An 18,377-nucleotide genomic window follows, 5' to 3' on the forward strand; every position below is an offset into this window, starting at 1 on the left:
GAACCATGAGAGAAGATGGACTCTGAAAAACAAACTGAGGGTTCTAGAGGGGAGGGGGGTGGGAGGATGGGTTGGTCTGGTGGTGGGTGTTGAGGAGGGCACGTTCTGCATGGAGCACTGGGTGTTGTGCACGAACAATGAATCATGGAACACTTCATCTAGAACTAGTGATGTAATGTATGGGGATTAACATAAGAATAAAAAAAAAATTCTTATGTACATGTGCTTTTATATTTTAGAGAAAGCCTTCCTTGATCATCTCAACCCCGGACTCTTTTTTTCACCATTTTAATAAACCCCAGTGCCAATTAACCTTTAGTTAGATATGGTTTTCCTCACAGATACAAATATTTCCCATCAGCCTCATCTTTTGCCAAAAGGTGAAGGAGTATTAATTAATCTTCAAAGAAACCTCAATGGCTCACATATTATTTGGAGAGTTCAAGTATCAGAAACTGGCAAAGCTCTCCGTTGTCCCTATTTCTCACAACACAAATCCTTCCCAACAAACCCACACAGTAGTGTCCCCTGAGCTGTGCTCTTCCACTTCCCCTGGAGGGAATGCACTCCCCGCCCCCCCTCCGCCTTCAATTCATCTCACCCCGCCTTTTCTCAAGCACCTGGATTAGCCGCACCTCCTATGTGCTCCCCAAGTACCCTACACTCTGCTTGGCAGAGCATTTCTCAAGAGTATTGGCACTGCTTCCATGTCTCCACCACCTCCACTCCACTTGCAAAACATGAGACCAAGCGCTCAAAAGCAAGAACTGTGTCTCACACAGGACTGCCTCTTCCGCACCCTCAGAGCCTAGTACCTGGAGACACTGGCTATGCTGACTAAATGAGACACGACCTCCCCCGCCACCACCTCTTCACTTGAACTCTGCTACCATATCCTTTAGATCAATCCCTTAATGTTGAGCAAGTGTTACTGCTACTCAATCTCGCTTCTGTGCTCATCTGTATCTTCCTCAACACCCACCTACCTAATTCAGAACAGGCGTCCAGTAGTTTCTCCCGTTAAAGCTCTGAGAGAAGAAAACCGTGGAAGGATGACCTCCCACAGTACAGTCTATGTGCGAATAGGCTCAGAACCTTTTCGGGTAAGTTTCTCGGAGAAGTAAAACTCCCAGTGATACGAAAGCGCGTGCGTTGTGAATGGCTGGGAAGCACACCCACCCGGGGCACTTCCTCACTCTCACCGCACGCTGAAACTGTCCTACGAAACACTACGGTTCCCATCACAAATACATCTAGTATTCCCCTAGTCGACTCGACTACAAGTGCCAGGCCCCGGCGGGGAGTCTGGCGCGATCAAGGGGTACAACTATTTGGGATTATATTGGGACCTTCCAGCCATCTCTCTGGGACCCCTACCCGAGGCCAGTGCCCCACTCCGCCCAGGCCCCACTCACCCCCGCCTCCTGGATCTCCCTCTCCCTCAGCGCCACACACGCATCCTGCCACCAGCCTCCCTCCCCCAGCCCCGCGGGGCCCCTCTCCTCTGCCCGCCTCGAGCTTCGCCTCGTCGCGGGCAGCGCAGCGGGGAAGCGGCGCCAGGGAACGCAGAGCCGACGGGAGCCTGGGAGGACGCCGCGCTCACCTGCACTGCGTGGCTGAGCCCCTCGCGCACAGCGTAGTCGAAGGACTCAACATGAGCCCGAGTCAGTTCCTGCAACGCTGGCTTTTGCTGTTCCCGCGGGACCCCGTAAGACGGGTCAGTTAAGTGCTTTAGGCTAGGCCCGCTGGGCAGATTCTGCCACCGGCCGGCGGGATCCATGCGTCCGCCTGCACACCGAGAGCCAGCTACTGCTCCGCACGCGCCGGGAAGAAGGGCAGGCACGCCGGCGCCCACAGCCTGCTGGGAAATGTAGTTCCTCTGGTTCCGCCGGACCTTGGCCCTTCGATTTTACAGGGTCGACTTGAAAACCTAAACCATGGAATGAATGGGCCGGTCTAAAACTGTACAGAGCCAGAGCGCGGCCGCCCCACCCATTCCCCCCCTCCGCGGAAGGCAGGCAGAAATCCGCTTCACGTCAGCTCCACGTCCTGTTCAGCCTGTGATCTGTTTTGGCATTTATTCGCGCAGTCGATTAGGCCTGGAGGAGGGTGGTCTTCAGAGATTCCTTCCCCTCCTGTTCCCCTTGATCATTTTCCGATGCTGATACCTGATGCTGACCCTGACTTCTGGAAAAAAGCAGATGTTGGCCACCAGACCGACTGCCCACACCTCACAACTCTTAAGTTGTGAAGACTTCACTGCGATGGTGAGGGAGTGGTCTGTCCTCGCTACCCCTCTCCCCACATCTAGACGGGATTCCTGGGGGGCCGGGAGGCCCGGACATCCTAGGGGACTTCCAGCCTTAAGATCCTTTGAGTTTCGGGGCGCCTGGGTGGCTCAGTCGTTAGGCGTCTGCCTTCGGCTCAGGTCATGATCCCGGGGTCCTGGGACCAAGCTCCCTGCTCGGCGGAAGCCTGCTTCTCCCTCTCCCACTCCCCCTGCTTGTGTTCCCTCTCTCACTGTCTCTGTCAAATACATAAATAAAATCTTAAAAAAAAAAAAAAAAGATCCTTTGAGTTTCCATGAGTCCTATGAATCATTTATCCCCCCAGAATATGGGTTTATCAAGGAATGCCTGCAAATGTTTTCCAACTTCATCTTCTATGTTTGTATTTAACAGTTGTATTCTGTATTGTGGTATAATTGACATAAAATAAGCCACACATTTAAAGTGTGCACGTTGATAGGTTTTGACCTATGTATACACCCGTGGAGCCATTACTACAATTAAGATAATGAATTAATCCACCAATCCTAAAAGTGTCCTCCTGCCCCTTGGGAATCCATCCGTTCTGTCAATCTTACCTTTACCTACGTCAGATGGTAGTTTTCATTCCTATATCACTTTTAAAGGTTATCTTCTGTTTCTATCCAATGCTGACACCGTTAAACCTTTCAATAATTTTAATTTTTTAAAAAGTAGTATCTATATCCAAAGTGGGGCTTGAACCCATGACCCTGATATCAAGTCACACTCTCTACCAACTGAGCCAGCTAGGACCCCTGATTTCAGTAATTTTTTTTTCAAAGATTTTATTTATTTATTTGAAAGCGAGAATGAGATAGAGAGAACATGAGACGGGGGAGGGTCAGAGGGAGAAGCAGACTCCCCGCTAAGCAGGGAGCCTGATGCAGGACTTGATCCAGGGACTCCAGGATCATGACCTGAGCTGAAGCCAGTCGCTTAACCAACTGAGCCAACCAGGTGCCCCTTCAATAATTTTTAATTTACTGAGTCATTAAGGTCTACCGTATGGTTTATTCCAGAGAATGTTCCATGTGTACTTGAGAAGAATGTATGTTGCTTTTGTTGGGTGGAGTTATCTATATTTGTTAGATCTAGTTGGTTTACAGTGTTTTCTATGTCCTTGGTGATCTTCTGACCAGTTCTTCAATTACTGAAAATGGGGGACTGAAAATTCCAACTATCGTTGAATTGTCTATTTCTTTCTTCAGTTCTGCCAGTTTTGCTTCATGTATCTCGGGGTTCTGTTGCTAGGTGCATATGTTTATAACTGTTCTATCTGCCTGACGGATTAATTTTTTTACCATTATAAATGTCCTTCTTTGCCTGTAGTAACATTTTTCTTTTCTTTTTTTAAGAGACAGAGAGCACGCACGTGAGCTGGTGGGGTAGGGGGTGGAGTCGCAAAGGGAGAAAGAGCCTTAATTAAGTAGGCTCCACACCCAGCGCAGAGCCTGATGTGGGGCTCGATATCACAACCCTGAGATCATAACCTGAGCTGAAATCAAGAATCAGACACTTAACTGAGCCACCCAGGTGCCCCACATTTTTTTTTCCCTTAAAGTGTATTTTCTCTAATATTAGTATGGCCACTCAAGGTCTCTAAGCTACTATTTCCATGATATATATTTTCCATATTTTTACTTTTACCTATTTGTGTTTTGGGATCTAAAGTATGTCCCTATAGACAGCATAAAGTTGGATTATGTTTGATTTGTTTTTGTTATTTTGCCAGTCTCTGCTTTTTTGGTTGTAGTATTTAATCCATTTAATGAAATTACTGGTAAGGTAGGATTTATGTCTGTCATTTCGGTATTTGTTTTCTATATGCTTTCTATCTACCTTCTCCATTTTTTTATTACCTTGTCTCTTTTACTATGTATTTAGAGTTATTATCTTAGTGGTTGATGTGTCTTGGTGTGGATCTCTTTGAGTCTATCCCACTTAGAGTTTGTTGGAGTTCTTGTTTGCATTTTAATGTTCTTCATCAAATGGGAAAGTTTTTGGCCACAATTTTTTCCAATATGATTTCTGCCTCCCTCTCTCCTCTCTTCTAGGACTCCTGTTATGTATATGTTGGTATACATACACATTTCTGGAGCACTGTTCATTTTTCTTCATTCTTTTTCCTTTTTTCTTAAGATTTTATTTATTTGAGAGAGAGCACGTGTGTGCATGAGCAGGGGGGAGGGGCAGAGGGACAGGGAGAAGCAGACTCCCTACTGAGCAGCGTCCTGGGATCAGGAGCTGAGTCGAAGGCAGATACTTAACCGACTGAGCCACCTCAGAAGCGCCCCTCGTCATTTTTTTTTTTTTTCTGTTCCTCAGACTGGATAATCTTAATCGATTTCATATTCGATTCCTTCTTTTGCCAGTTCAAAACTGCTTTTGAACACCTCTACTGAATTTTTCATTTGCATTATTGTACTTTTTAAAGCCAAAATTCCTACTTGGCTCTATTTTAAAAACGATTTATACCTCTTTAATGATATTCTCTCTCTGGTGACACATCATTCTCATCATTCTTTTGGTTCTTTAAACATTTTAAATAGCTGAATTAAAGTCTGTGTAATAAGACCAATGCCTGGGCTTCTTCAGGGATGGTTTCTACTATTGCCTTTTCCCTTCACGGGCCATACTTTTTCTTTGCATGTCTCATAATTTGTGCTGAAAATTGGAAAAATTTAATAATATGATGGGGCAACTTTGGAAACCAGATACTCTGTCCTCTCCAGGGTTTATTGTTGTCGTTGATTATTTAGAGTTTCCTGAAATAATTCTGTAAAGCCTATGTTCTTTGATGTGTGTGGCCACTGAAGTTTCTGCTGCTAGCTTAATGGTCAGCTAATGACTGAACATTAGTTCAATCTAGAACTAATTTCCTTAAACACTTGCACCAGTAAGTCTCCCAGTCTTTGCCAAGGGGCTGTGTGTGTGTACACATGCCAGGGAGGCTTGTATAGATTCTCCTGGTCATATAGAGGTAAAAACTGAGGGAATTCAGGGGGCCTGGGTGGCTCAGTCTGTTAAGTATCTGACTCTTGTTCTCAGTTCAGGTCTTGATCTCAGGGTTGTGAGTTCAAGCCCAGTGCTGGGCTCCATGCTACTTAAAAAGGAAAAAAAAAAAAAAAAAGCTGAGGGAATTCAGGTCTCCCCAGGCCTGCACATAGCCCTATACATGTGTGTGGCCTTCTATGTTCTTCAGAAACTTTCCAGAACTTCCAATGGATATCTCATTCCCCATCTATTCCTAAGTTTTTTGGTCAGCTTGTTGTTTGTTCCAACTCTTTTAGCCAACTCAGGAAGCTGAGGTTTTAAACAATTGCTGCTGATTATTTTTAACAAACTCACCTAGGGAAAAGGTTGTTCACAGTGGGCACACTTTAAGCAATGTCAAAGACAAGCCCTGAGATGAGGACTTATATGGAACTGCCAGACAGGTCAAATAATGACAATTCACCGGGAATGGGGCTTTTTGGAGGAGCTCCAACCCCACTCTGTACCCTCCAATTGTTGCTAGACTCCTGGATTTTACCATGATTATGGGGCTTTTCATTTCCAAGGCTATCCTGGAGCTAGGAAAAGGGGGATGAAAATAGGGTGAATTAAAACATCACAAAACGTGCTATTCTTACCAAGGTGGAACCACTTTTCTTTAATAAATGTTTCTGGATTGTTGCAAGCCTCTGGTTAATTTCTAGACAGTTTTTGCCAGTGTTCCCATCGCTTTCATGGAGAGAGGATTTTCAGAGGTTTTACCCTGCTGTTCTTACTGATGTCCTCTCATGTGAATTTTGAAAAGGAATTTTGCTTACAGCCCCTGGGACAGGGGCTCACTTTCCTTTGACCTTAGGGATGTTTTGTGGGAGACATCTTTAAAATATCACTGAATCTCTGGGGCTATGGGATAATCTCAGGTTCTTTAAGGAGAAGGGGCAGCTACTGACAGCAAGCAGGACCAGCCACGAAGAGAAGTCCTCTGAAGGCTTTGAACCTGTCCACTGTCAGGATCCTAAGTAGTCCCTGCTTGGGTCCACGTCTGCTTGTCCCTGCACCCTGCCCATGCAAGCTACACTGAGTCTGGTAAGTGTGTGTCATATCATATCAGAAACCTGTCTGGAGTGCTTAAGCCAGGGTTTCCATTTGTGGAAGGCCTTATCTCTGTGCCAGAAGTATGTTTATGGAGTGAAAGCAGCCATACATGGGAAAGAAGTCCAAAGCATTCAGCCTCTTCACACAGGAAGTTACAAGTTAACTACAATTTACATAAATGACACTAAATGCCTGAGGTGTGTGAGACTTACAGGTATTTATATACGTGGCCTTAGTGAACTCTTAGGACTTCATGGCCTTCTGGCTGAATGCAGAATCATTTCAGAAGCCCCTCTACCTACTCCCCATGTTTGAAGCACACATAATGCTTTCTCACAACCATGGGTCTCACCTGACCATCTGTATCATGATTCAGACAATACACAAGACATGTAAGAGATGGATTGGATTTTGGCAGCGGAAATTATTTCAATGCTTCACCTTAGAGGAGCTCATTACAGTTTCAAAGGACAATCTATTGGCTTATGTAGTGAATAACATGCTATGTCAGCAAACAATGGCCGCATCTGGCTTGCGTTTGTATGGCCTATGAACTAAGTTTGTTTGTTTGTTTTTTTATTCTTATGTTAATCCCCATACATTACATCATTAGTTTTAGATGAAGTGTTTGTTTGTGCATAACACCCAGTGCAACATGCAGAATGTGCCCTCCTCAATACCCACCACCAGGCTAACCCATCCTCCCACCCCCCTCCCCTCTAGAACCCTGTTTGTTTTTCAGAGTCCATCGTCTCTCATGGTTCGGTATTATGTTGAGTGAAATAAGTCAAACAGAGTTTGTTTGTTTTTAAGAGGTGGTTAAAAAGAAGAAGAATATGCAACAAAGAACCTGTTTGGTTTGCAAAGCCTAGAATATTTACTAATCTGACCCTTTCCGGAAAAAGTCTGCCTACCTGAGTAACAGAATCATGGGTTCAAATAACCAGTGATATCCTAGGACAGTCAACCACCATGATAAGATGATAGAACCAAAGGGCACAAAAACACTTGAAATATTACTTTAATGCTTTACTTTAATGCTTTAATGCTCTGGGCATTTTAAACATTCATAAAATCACCTTATTTCAGAATTCATTTCCTCTTAGGTACAGATTCTGTGTCTAGGATCAGAGACAAGTGTATCACTGAATTTTCTCCACAGCACCCACATGCTGCAGGGGACCTACTCTGGCCCCTGGTCTTCTCCAGCAGAGTCCCCCCCCACCCCCACCCCCACAACAGGGCTGGATCCACACCTGCTTGACACAACCTTGGCTGTCAATGGAAACATACTCTGTAGCTTTGCTGCTGCTTGCAGATTCTGTGGATCCCATACATTTCCGACACTACCAGATATTCCAAGTCTGGGATAATCACCCTGAGGTGCTAGTGAAACAGCAAGTCAGCCGGTAAGCATGCCAGTACCTGCTGCACGGAATCATACAGACACTGAGGCACTTCAATGTTCTGGGTAAAAGCGAGTTTATAATTACCACAGGAGTTGAGAGTGAGGGAAGGGGCTTTCCTCTCAGTAATGAATACCCTTAACACATATTTAGCAGATTTATAAATTCCTGTCTGTTTACATTTGTTGTCAAGACTTCACAAACTAAGGAAATGAAAGCGTATTTTGAGTTTACAAATCTGGGACAAGAAGCAAAAAGAGAACATGCTTAGACAGCAGTTGCCTGTACCATGAATACGTAGGTCAACACGTTGACCAACAACACGGTCATTCTTAAAGAAATGCCTGTCCTTCCAAAAGGAACTTTTAAAAAAAGTCCTAGGCCTTATTTGATTACTCTAAGGTAACAATGTGTTTTTCCTTCCTTCTCAAGCAGTGGTTCAAGGCATCTGAAAGAAAACTGATGCCTCAGGTTTCTGATTTCATTCGTCAGAGGTGGGAGAGAAAGAGAGGGTACAGAAACCAACATTTTTAAAAAGGTTCTCAAGTGATTCCAGCATATAGTCAGCACGGAGAACCTTGGTACCACAGGTTCTTGAGTCTTCCTAATCTCACCTGTCCTCACTAAAAATCCTTGAGGTAGTCCCCGGGTCAGGCAACAATCTCTTCCATGAGGTAAGAAACCAAGGCACAGAGAGGTTAACGGGATCATCTCACACTGTGCGGCCAAATGACAGCGCCAAGATGGGAATTAACATCTCCAAATAAAGAACACCTCCTCCCCCAGCAACTGGCGACACGTACGCATACTGCACGTATAAAGACTGAGGAGCGAGGCATGACCATCTGTGCCAAGGGTATCATGGAAGGGTAAGGAACAGTTCTGAGCCAACCATCCCACCCAATCAAAACTAAATGCATAAAACAGATACTTATTTGAAACTATGTGAGGAATGAAGCATAACTTTCTTTTTAAAGCCTTACTTCCCTCACATATATGCCAGTGATTTATGTTTCTTAGAAAATCCATCAAGATCCATGGACTTGCAACATCTAAATTCTTAGCTCTGTCACTGTAAGAACTAGAAAACTCTCAAATGTCCCTTTAATTCAGGTCCAAAAGATCATTACAAATCTATGTTCACATGTGATAGCACGACAAAAACCTCCATGCTTTCCCCGTCACCAGTCCACAGAGACTTCTCAAGGACTCAGTATCTTACACTTTCTAGAAGGGTGTGCACCTTGTCATGATCCGCTCAAAGTCCCCAAACACTAACCCAACAGTGCTGGGCTTCCACGATTGACTTTCACTACTGACTGTTTTTATTTTGCTCTGGATGCAAAGTTTATTATCTATATTGTGGGTAACCAGAATATTTTGTAATTCCAAATTCACAGAAGAGCCAAACCAGTTGGGCCGTTCTCCTTCACCCCGACATAATGCCACCACATCCTACACCCACTGCTGCATCTATGAAATACTCCTTATTCCTTTCTTCACTGTAAGCTCCCACATCTCATCATGTTTCAGGAGGCACTGCTCTTTTCTCTTTTTAGAAAAGTCTCCCTGACTGCAGAACTGTTGTCTGGTGCCACATAGAAAGAATAATGGAGCACACATATACACAAAGGAAGAACACAGCACTCTACTGGACAGGAGGCCTGCTGTGGTTCCCAGTACATTCTAAGAAGGACCTGTTCATTCAGCTCACAATGAACACAAGTAGCATCTTGTTCTTCCCACTGCTAGTGATGTAGCCTCCTAAAAAATCTACAGAACATTTGATCCAGTAAGTGGAAACTACACCTAACAGGACACATTTGTTGACTTATAAGATGCTGTGTGGAGCTCTGAAACCACGTCTTTTCCGTTTTAGGAGACTCCCCCATTCAGGCCAGACATACACTCATTTAGACCCTCGCCCTGATGTGAAGAGGCACAAACAGGCAGATAATCCTGGGACAATACCTGCCCTTCCAGCTCCTGCAGAAGGTGCTTCGAGGGCAAGAAAATGGGGGAGAGCAACCTGTGTCTGGGGCAGTGCCACCTGGTGTGTGTGTGTGCGTGTGTGCATGTGTGTGTGTAATTCTACTCCTGCCCCCTAGAGCGGGTTTTCCAAAAGTTAAAACAACAAAAAAGCGAACAAAAGGGAACTTTGCAAAAGTGCATGTAGAATTCTGGTTAAAACAAAGATAACTGAGAATCATAATATTTCAAAGACCCACCACACCCAACTATTAAGTAAAGCAAGACATCGTGCTTTTTGTTTTTGTTTTTCTCTCTCATGCTTATTTGATGCTTATGGGTTTGTGGCAAACTTGCTGCTTGGTTTCTAAAACATGCACAGAGCAGATCGAGAGCAGCATTTGCTGTTTTGGTGCCCAGCCCACACCAATCCTGACAGGTGATTGACCAAACGCGTTCAGGAACATGAGGAGGCAAGCCCCCTTTGCTGTGAGTGGCGCCCAGCACAAAACCAAGGACTGTTGGTGCATGCTTGTCCAGAGCTTCAAGGGCAGGGTGTTGTGGAGAGGGATGGGCAGGGAACACGTTGGCAACCTCCCAAGTGCTCTAACATCCAATCCCTGTCCCAGACAGAGGGTTGCAGCTGGGCAGAGAGCTAAGGCACTAAGGCTGCAGCAGGTGGAAAGACACCAACCAGAGGTCCAACAGTCTCAACCCTCAGGGAGGAGAGGCGCTGCTCACAATGCTGCCTTAGGATAAAAATTAGATTTTTTTAAAGGGTGAGAACGTAAAATAATCAAATCCCTGTCTTTTCCCCTTAGAAGAATATTTTGCTCTCCCCTCAGAGAAATTTGCTTCAGTTTTCACATCTCCATAGCAGTGCTGAGAGTGCCCCCTGGGAACCCCTGAGCCACCACTCTTTGGGGAAGTGGCCTTTTCTTCTTGTGTTCCCCCTTGGATCACGGCTTTGCCGGTTTGCCTCTCTTTCTCCAGTCCCGGCTTGGTAATGAGCAATCCTGACATTTCACCTTCCCCTGGAGCGTGAGCTCGTGCTTCTTCTGAGGCAGCTCTGAGCACCTCCCTCGGTCACAGCTTGATGAACGCAGCCAGCTGCACGTGCTGTGGCTCCGCGTCCGGGGGCGGGAAGACACTGGATATGGCTATGTCCACGATGCCCTGGCACAGTTCTGCATAAAGCTTCCTGCAACGTGTTTTAAAGAGTATCACTGAAGATGTTCCTCAACATGCACATGAAAAGTCAGTTTTTTTCACCAGGACCTGCCCTAGATGTTCCACCTCATGACCAAATTCATAGAACTGGTTTCCATGGTACATACAAATGCTGCACAAAGATCAAGCATCCCCTGAACAAATATTTCTGGAAGGTCTCAGGTGAATAGACAAATGACTCCTGCTCTCACTGGCAGGGAAGACGGGCAATTTCAATCGAGTGTGAGAGCCATCTTGCCTGTCTGTGGTGGGGATACTTGGAGGGAGAGCACCTTCTCAGCGTGGCTGAGGAAACTCTAGGAGAGACTCTCCAGGGTGACAAATAAGCTGAGACCTGGGGAATGAGTGAAGTCAGACAGTGGATGACAGGGTAGAAAAGAGGAGGGAGAGGAGAGATACACCCAGAGAGACAGAAGGAGGGGGGAAGGAAGAAGGGAGGAGGAGGAGGAGGAGAGAAAGAGTGTGTTGGGGGAGGGGGAGAAGACGGGCTGTGCCAATGGCAGGAGCAGTGCACACTGAGAGTGGATTTTATTGGGGCAAGAGCAGAAGGGGAGGTCCCCGTTAGAAGGCTCTCTGCAAAAGCCTCCACAGTGATGGAGGACGACCTGTGGGAGGGCGACAGTGGGGGCGGACAGCAGAGGCTGCCAAGGCTGGAGGCTGAGCTGACAAGGTCCCAATGCACAGAACCTGAGGGTAATGGAAAGAAGGAGGCTGGATCTTGATCAGGATTCCAGCTTAGATTCTGTGGGGAGGGGAGGTAGACATCCACAGAGTTGGGCGAGTCTGGGGCAGGGGGTGCCTCTTAGACATCCACAAACATCCTTGTAGGACGGTGGGCAGGCAGGTGTGGACACTGGTCTGGAACTCTGGGCTGTGATGTAATTTGATGGTTTTAAAATTATGAAATTGAATAAGATCACATTCAGAGAAAGTGCAGTGGAGAGAGAAGACAAACACCCAAGACTGAGGCACTGATTGGGGTCCGCTGATGAAGAGCAAGAGGCCAATCTTGCCCACACCTCCTCAGTCGAACCTTTCCAGTAGAGAGTGTGCCCGAAGCCCCAGCAGAAGAGCATCCCAGCAAGGTGTGAGCAGCTGCTTCAAATGCTGCTGAGAGGTCCAGGGATGTCTGCACAGAAAGGGGCCACTGCACTTGGCAATGTGGACTTAGCTGGGGACCTTCAAAGAACAATTTCTATGGGGTGGAGGGGATGGCATCCAGCCCAGAATGGACCACAGCATGGATGAGGATAGAGGAAGAGGGGACAGCCTGAGAAGACACTGCTTTCCAGAGTTTGGTTGTGACAGGAGCAGGAGGAGGAATCTCTGCAGCAGGATGTGGCATCAGGGGAGGGAACTTTTTCACCAGCTGGGGAAATCTGCTGCATGTGCACATGTTGATGGGAACCCCGAAGAGGGAGCAAGGTGGGAGAGGGTGACACTGTGAATGAGGAAGGCAAAGAAAGGGACATGGGACAGGAAGAGGGGTGGATAGGGCATAGAGCACAAGGGAAGACTGAACCTTTATTAGAAGGACAGGGGAAAACAGGCACGCTGCTGTGGGTTTGGGGAAGGGAAGATGTGAGCCATCCTGCTCACCTCTCTTCCCTCCTTCCGACTCAGTTCCAAACGCCACGGCTCAACAGCAGCCCTTTGCTCAATGATACTACCTTTAACATCCTTTATGAAGGATAAAGCATGTCCCAGTTTGTAAGCTGTATTTGTCTGGTCCTTTGTCATGCCCACAGTCTCTCTAAGGACAGGGCCTGTGTCTCTGCTCAAGACTGTGACCCAGGCCCCATTATGAGGCCTGGCACACTGGAGGTGCTAATGAATACTGGTTAGCTGAAGGGACTGCCGAACGAGATGAATCACACCTGCCATGTCACAGCCACTGAGCAAGTGGTAAAGGCCTGGCTCCTAATGAAAGAGCTACTTGTGTGTTAACGCTGCCCCTTGTAGGTCCAGGACTTTTTCCGGAACCTGTGGATGATCACCTCAATTCCTTCAAGACATGGATGTGGGGAACCATGAAGGGGTCTTGACCTGATGAAAGTGAATCTTTAGAAGAACCAGCAGGTTTCGAGGATCATGTCCAGGGGACTTCCCCTAACTTCTAAGGCCTCCATGAGGCTTTCGTGGGCATGTTCTGCTCATCTGTGCATGTCCCACAGAGCCTGGCACAGGGCAGGATCCCAATGGATGCTATGTCCCCCTTCTGAAGGCTCTCCCCTCCTCTCCATGGTACATGTGACACTCTTCTCTTACATCCCCATTCTAGCTCCACTGTGTCTACAGTGCCTTCTCAGAACACTTCCTGCCTGGAGAGCCCCTCAATTTCTTGGTTATCAGTGTCCCCTCCAACTCACAGGACCCCATTCCCTGAACTGGTCACACAAGAGGGTCTCCTCTGACAGTTATTAGCTTTGTTTGAAATTCTCATAGCAACTACCACCCACCTGAGCACAGACTATTGCTCAACACACATGGGGGAACTGGGAAGGACTGACTCAGCAGCAGAGCCCCCTGCTGGCCAGGGTCCTGCCAAAGGCCATCCTCCCTAACAGCAGTTAAATGGCTTACGCTTGAACACTTTGGTAATGGGAGCTCACCACCTTGCCAAGACAGGCTATTCCAACTGTGGAACCAACTTCCCATTTGTTAAAACACAGTGGTGTTCAGGCTTACTGAGCACAAGCCGGGGCGCCGTTGACCTCAATGAGCCAGACCTTTAGCTCCTCATCCACCATGAAGTCGAAGCCAAAGAGCTGGAAGCTCTGGTAAGGGAGGTGCCTGGTGCTGATGGCGGGCTCCACGCTCATGAGGCAGCTTCTGCGGGACAAAGGGGGAGAGTTCACTGAGAATGGGTTGGTTGAGGGAGAAGGAACATGGAAGATGTGCTTGGATGATTTTATATCAAAAGTGATGATAAAAAATCCACTTGGACTTAATTTTTTAATTTATTTTATTTTTTAAAGATTTTATTTTGGGGGCGCCTGGGTGGCTCAGTTGGTTGGGCGACTGCCTTCGGCTCAGGTCATGATCCTGGAGTCCTGGGATCGAGTCCCGCATCGGGCTCCCTGCTCGGCGGGGAGTCTGCTTCTCCCTCTCACCCTCCCCCCTCTCATGTGCTCTCTCTCTCTCTCTCATTCTCTCTCTTTCAAATAAATAAATAAAATAAAATCTTTAAATAAATAAATAAATAAAGATTTTATTTTGAAGTAATCTTTACACCCAGTGTCAAGAGTTGCACACTCCACCAACTGAGCCAGCCAGATGCCCCAATTCTCTTTTCATTACCAATAAATTACTCAAGACAATGCTATTTATCAAGCTATTTTTTAGAAAACTCTGCCAATACTCATGTTCTTCCAGGTAGGGGCTGCTTTCCCAGCACAGCGCTAAGTCACCACAGACCCTGGAAAGGTGGATTCCTCCAACAGGAGACTGCTGCCATGTTTGTAATAAATAAAACACTCCCATGCATTGTTGCCACATAAAAGAAATCGACTGCCATTTGGTGAAGAGCAGAATCTGTAGTGAAGCTGGCCTCATTCATTACTTTCATTACCTCTGGTTCTAATGCCAAATTATTACTAATTAAAAGATTTAAATATTAAAATACAAAATAGAATTACTATTAACATCAACTACTGTTCAAAAAAATTGGAAAAAAAACCACAGAAAACTGAAAACACAAAAATGTTGAACATGAGCCTTAGAAACATACTGAGTTAATACATGAGATCTAAGGTTAGGGGCCTAAGGCCAGAATCTTGGACAAGATCTTTAACCTCTCTTAGCCAAGCTTTGATTCCTTTATCCATAGAGGAAGGGGTAAAAGTAATACCTAGTCCTAGCACTGGGATGGTTCAATGAGGTAATTACATGAAGAACTTACGAGGGTGCCTGGGTGGCTCAGTCGGTTAAGTGTCTGCCTTCGGCTCAGGTCATGATCCCAGAGTCCTGGGATCGAGTCCCACATTGGGCTCCCTGCTCAGTGGGAGCCTGCTTCTCCCTCTCCCTCTGCCCTTCACCGCCCCGCCCCCCCTTGGGCTCTCTGTCAAATAAATAAATAAAATATTTCTGAAAAAATATATATAAACCTTATTAATAATAAATCACTGTTTTCTAGAAAAACTATCCCAGAAAACCTAGGTCATTTCTGGTTTTTTTTTTTTTTTTAAGATTTTATTTATTTATTTGAGAGAGAGAGAATGAAGAGACAGAGAGCATGAGAGGGAGGAGGGTCAGAGGGAGAAGCAGACTCCCTGCCGAGCAGGGAGCCCGATGCAGGACTCGATCCTGGGACTCCAGGATCATGACCTGAGCCGAAGGCAGTCGCTTAACCAACTGAGCCACCTAGGCGCCCGGTCATTTCTGTTTTATGCAGATCTTCCCTGACTTTTTCCCTCAACTGAATGTTGGGGCAAAATATCTATTTTAGTAATAAAATATGTTATGATGACTCTAAGATTACCAGAAATAGCTTTCCTCCTACACAACTGTATGTTTAGAAGGAAAAATGAAGGAACTGGCTTTCATGTGATTAACTCCAAGATGTATCCATACAGGTACGTCTTGACTCATGACTTTAAAGAACAGAGACCTCTCTGAACTTGGAGCCAGAGTCTTGTTCCCCCAACTTCCCTCCACCACTACATCCCCCTACCCCAGCCCAAGCATCAACTTACTTTCTCCCCCCGCCCCAAAATAGGAAAATATTTCTATGCTTATGTTTAAACCTCTAAAAGTAATTTTGGGCAGTTAACCATTTAAGAATCAAATGGAATGAAAATTTCTTCTCTCATTCATCTTTAACCTGCACTGGTAAGCCACATATCACTTTTTTTTTTCTATAGTTTATCTCTATTCTATAAGGGAATACCCTTAACTTTTGTTTTAATTAAAATACCCTTTCCAATATTATAATTAAGAAAACTTTTACATATAATAGAGGCTCATGGTTAAAAGAAAGAAGAAAAAACCCCAACAAAGTGAAAGAAACACTATGCTCAAACACATAAAGGAAAAACTGAGAGCCAGAAGCAAGTCAAAATTAAATATGATTTTTTTATCTGCTAGAAGCTCAAGATTAATAATTCACTTTAAAGAATTTTTTTTCATCATCAGAGACTTTATACAGTACGTCTTTTTTCAGCGGGAGTGGGAAGGAAGGGGGAGGCTAGCTGGGCGGTGGGGTGGGGAATAAAACCATGAGAGCTGTTAGGAGCATTCATAGCACCAAAGTAGCAACACTCGCTGAACTGTACAGAACAATGCGGGGGGGACGGTGGGGAGGAAGGTAACAAATATCCAATAAATCTTTGCCTAAAATAGGAAATCTTTCTTCAGCATACTTGATTTATCTGGTGTTAGAATTCTGAGCACCTATAATCCCCGAAGAAAGAGGACTAGTTATTCTGCCAGACTCTATGTAAGAATACATTAAGGAAAAAGTCTCAGTCATTGTGATAAGGTGGTACTGACACAACAGACAACAGACCCAACAGAACAGAGTGGAGATCCCTAATATAAACGGCCACCTGATTTATAATAAAAGCTCACCAAAATGCAGTGGCAAAAGGCCAGTCTTAAGCACAAATGGTCCTGGGTCAACTGGATACCCCGTAGAAAAACATGAAACTTGATATATAACAATTCAGGTAGATTATAGGTCTAAAACGTAAAAGATAAAGACCAAGATGTCCATCAACTATAGAAGGGATAAACCGTGTAATAATCACACAACGAAATATTACACAGCAGTATAAAAGGTAAACCACTGCTCTATGCAACAATATAGATGAAACTCGTAGCTACAATTGTAAAAAAGTTGAACACGAAACAGGAAATACAGTATAATTCCATTTACATAAAATGTAAGAGTAAGCAAAAGGAATCTATGATGATAAAAGTCAGAAGAGTGGCTCTCTGTGGCATGAAGTATATATTTTGAGGGAGTCCAAGGGAGTATTCGGGGGTGCTGTAATTTTTTTTTTTTAAAGATTTTATTTATTTGACAGAGAGAGACACAGTGAGAGAGGAAACACAAGCAGGGGGAGTGGGAGAGGGAGAAGCAGGCTTCCCCGCGGAGCAGGGAGCCCGATGTGGGGCTCGATCCCAGGACCCTGGGATCATGACCCGAGCTTAAGGCAGACTCTTAACGACTGAGCCACCCAGGTGCCCCGGTGCTGTAAATATTTTATATCCTGATTCATGTTATGATTAGCTGAGTGTATGCATAATTAAAAGTTCACTACACTGTACACTTAGGATTTGTGGACTTTACCATACGCATGTTACACCCCAATTTAAAAAAAATTTCTATTGGATTTAGTAAACTATAATAAATGAGTAACACTAAAAAATTATTTCCAGACACATTAAGAAACAGGACCAAGAGAAAAAAACAGACAATAGAAACAAGACCTATAAAAGTCAGGGGTTGGCAAACTTTTTCTACAAAGGACCAGACAGTAACTATTTTAGGTTTTGAAGGCTACATACAGTCTCTGTTACATATTCTTCTATTTCTAAAAAACCTTTTAAAAATGTAGAAACTATTTTTAGCTTGTGGCATATATGAAAACAAGCTTTAGGTTGGATTTGGCCCATAGAACATAGTTTGCTAACCTCTACTACAGGTAATTCAGATTTCAGACTAATCAAGTAAAGATGTTAAAGAATTGCCATTAACATTTTCAAGATGTTATAAGACAAGTGAGAGATTTCACAAAAGAACTATAATCTAAAAAGAGTCAAATGGAAATTCTAGAACTGAAAAGTATAATACCTAAAATCAAGAACTCAACAGATGAGTTTAACAACAAATTTTAATGGCTTTTTCCTTTTTAAATAGGTTTTAATTGCTGAAGAGAGAAATCAAATGATACACATGGGAGAAATGGGAGACAGTGAAAAGGACTGGCTTCATGTAAACAGAATCCCACAGGAGAGAAGAATGGGCCAAAAGCCATAAGTGAAAAGCTAGTAGCCGTGAATATCCCAAAACAAATAAAAGACCTGAAGCCACAGATTCAAGAAGCACTATGATGCCTATGTAATGGAAGCTGGAAGACAATGGTAAGCCATCTTCAAAGTGCTTAAAAAAAAAAAGGATTCTGCTGATTTAGAAATCTGTTTCCAAAGCAAGTGTCTTTTTTTTTTTTTTAAGATCTCATTTATTTATTTGAGAGAGAGAGAAAGCAGGGGGAGGGGCAGAGGGAGAGAGACAATCTCAAGCAGACTACCCACCGAGCAGGGAGCCCAACACGGGGCTTGATCTCACAACCCTGAGATTATGACCTGAGCTGAAGACAGACACTTAACTGACTGAGCCCCCCAGGCGCCCTCCTTCTTTATTTTTTTAAAG

The 18,377-nt window shown here is 44.9% G+C and overlaps 2 protein-coding genes across 2 annotated transcripts in view; both read right to left on the reverse strand.

The window, feature by feature from the left end:
- The window catches only part of POLR1B (RNA polymerase I subunit B), a 12,908-nt gene extending 11,070 nt beyond the window's left edge, over nucleotides 1-1,838 (reverse strand). Inside the window, exon 1 of the mRNA XM_081797295.1 lies at nucleotides 1,496-1,838. Coding sequence (XP_081653421.1) covers nucleotides 1,496-1,780 — 285 coding nt within the window. The 5' untranslated portion in view covers nucleotides 1,781-1,838. The remainder of the gene's footprint in view (nucleotides 1-1,495) is intronic.
- A 5,576-nt stretch (nucleotides 1,839-7,414) lies between these two features.
- TTL (tubulin tyrosine ligase) overlaps nucleotides 7,415-18,377 on the reverse strand; it is a 34,002-nt gene continuing 23,039 nt past the window's right edge. The window contains exons 6-7 of the mRNA XM_006737316.3: nucleotides 13,691-13,834; nucleotides 7,415-10,973 (exon numbers count right to left, since the gene is read on the reverse strand). Of these exons, the coding sequence (XP_006737379.1) occupies nucleotides 10,859-10,973; nucleotides 13,691-13,834 (259 nt within the window). The 3' untranslated portion in view covers nucleotides 7,415-10,858. The remainder of the gene's footprint in view (nucleotides 10,974-13,690; nucleotides 13,835-18,377) is intronic.

The sequence above is a fragment of the Leptonychotes weddellii genome, chromosome 10, assembly GCF_054177405.1.
Source record: "Leptonychotes weddellii isolate Sample4059 chromosome 10, ASM5417740v2, whole genome shotgun sequence".
Classification (NCBI taxonomy): Eukaryota; Metazoa; Chordata; class Mammalia; order Carnivora; family Phocidae; genus Leptonychotes; species Leptonychotes weddellii.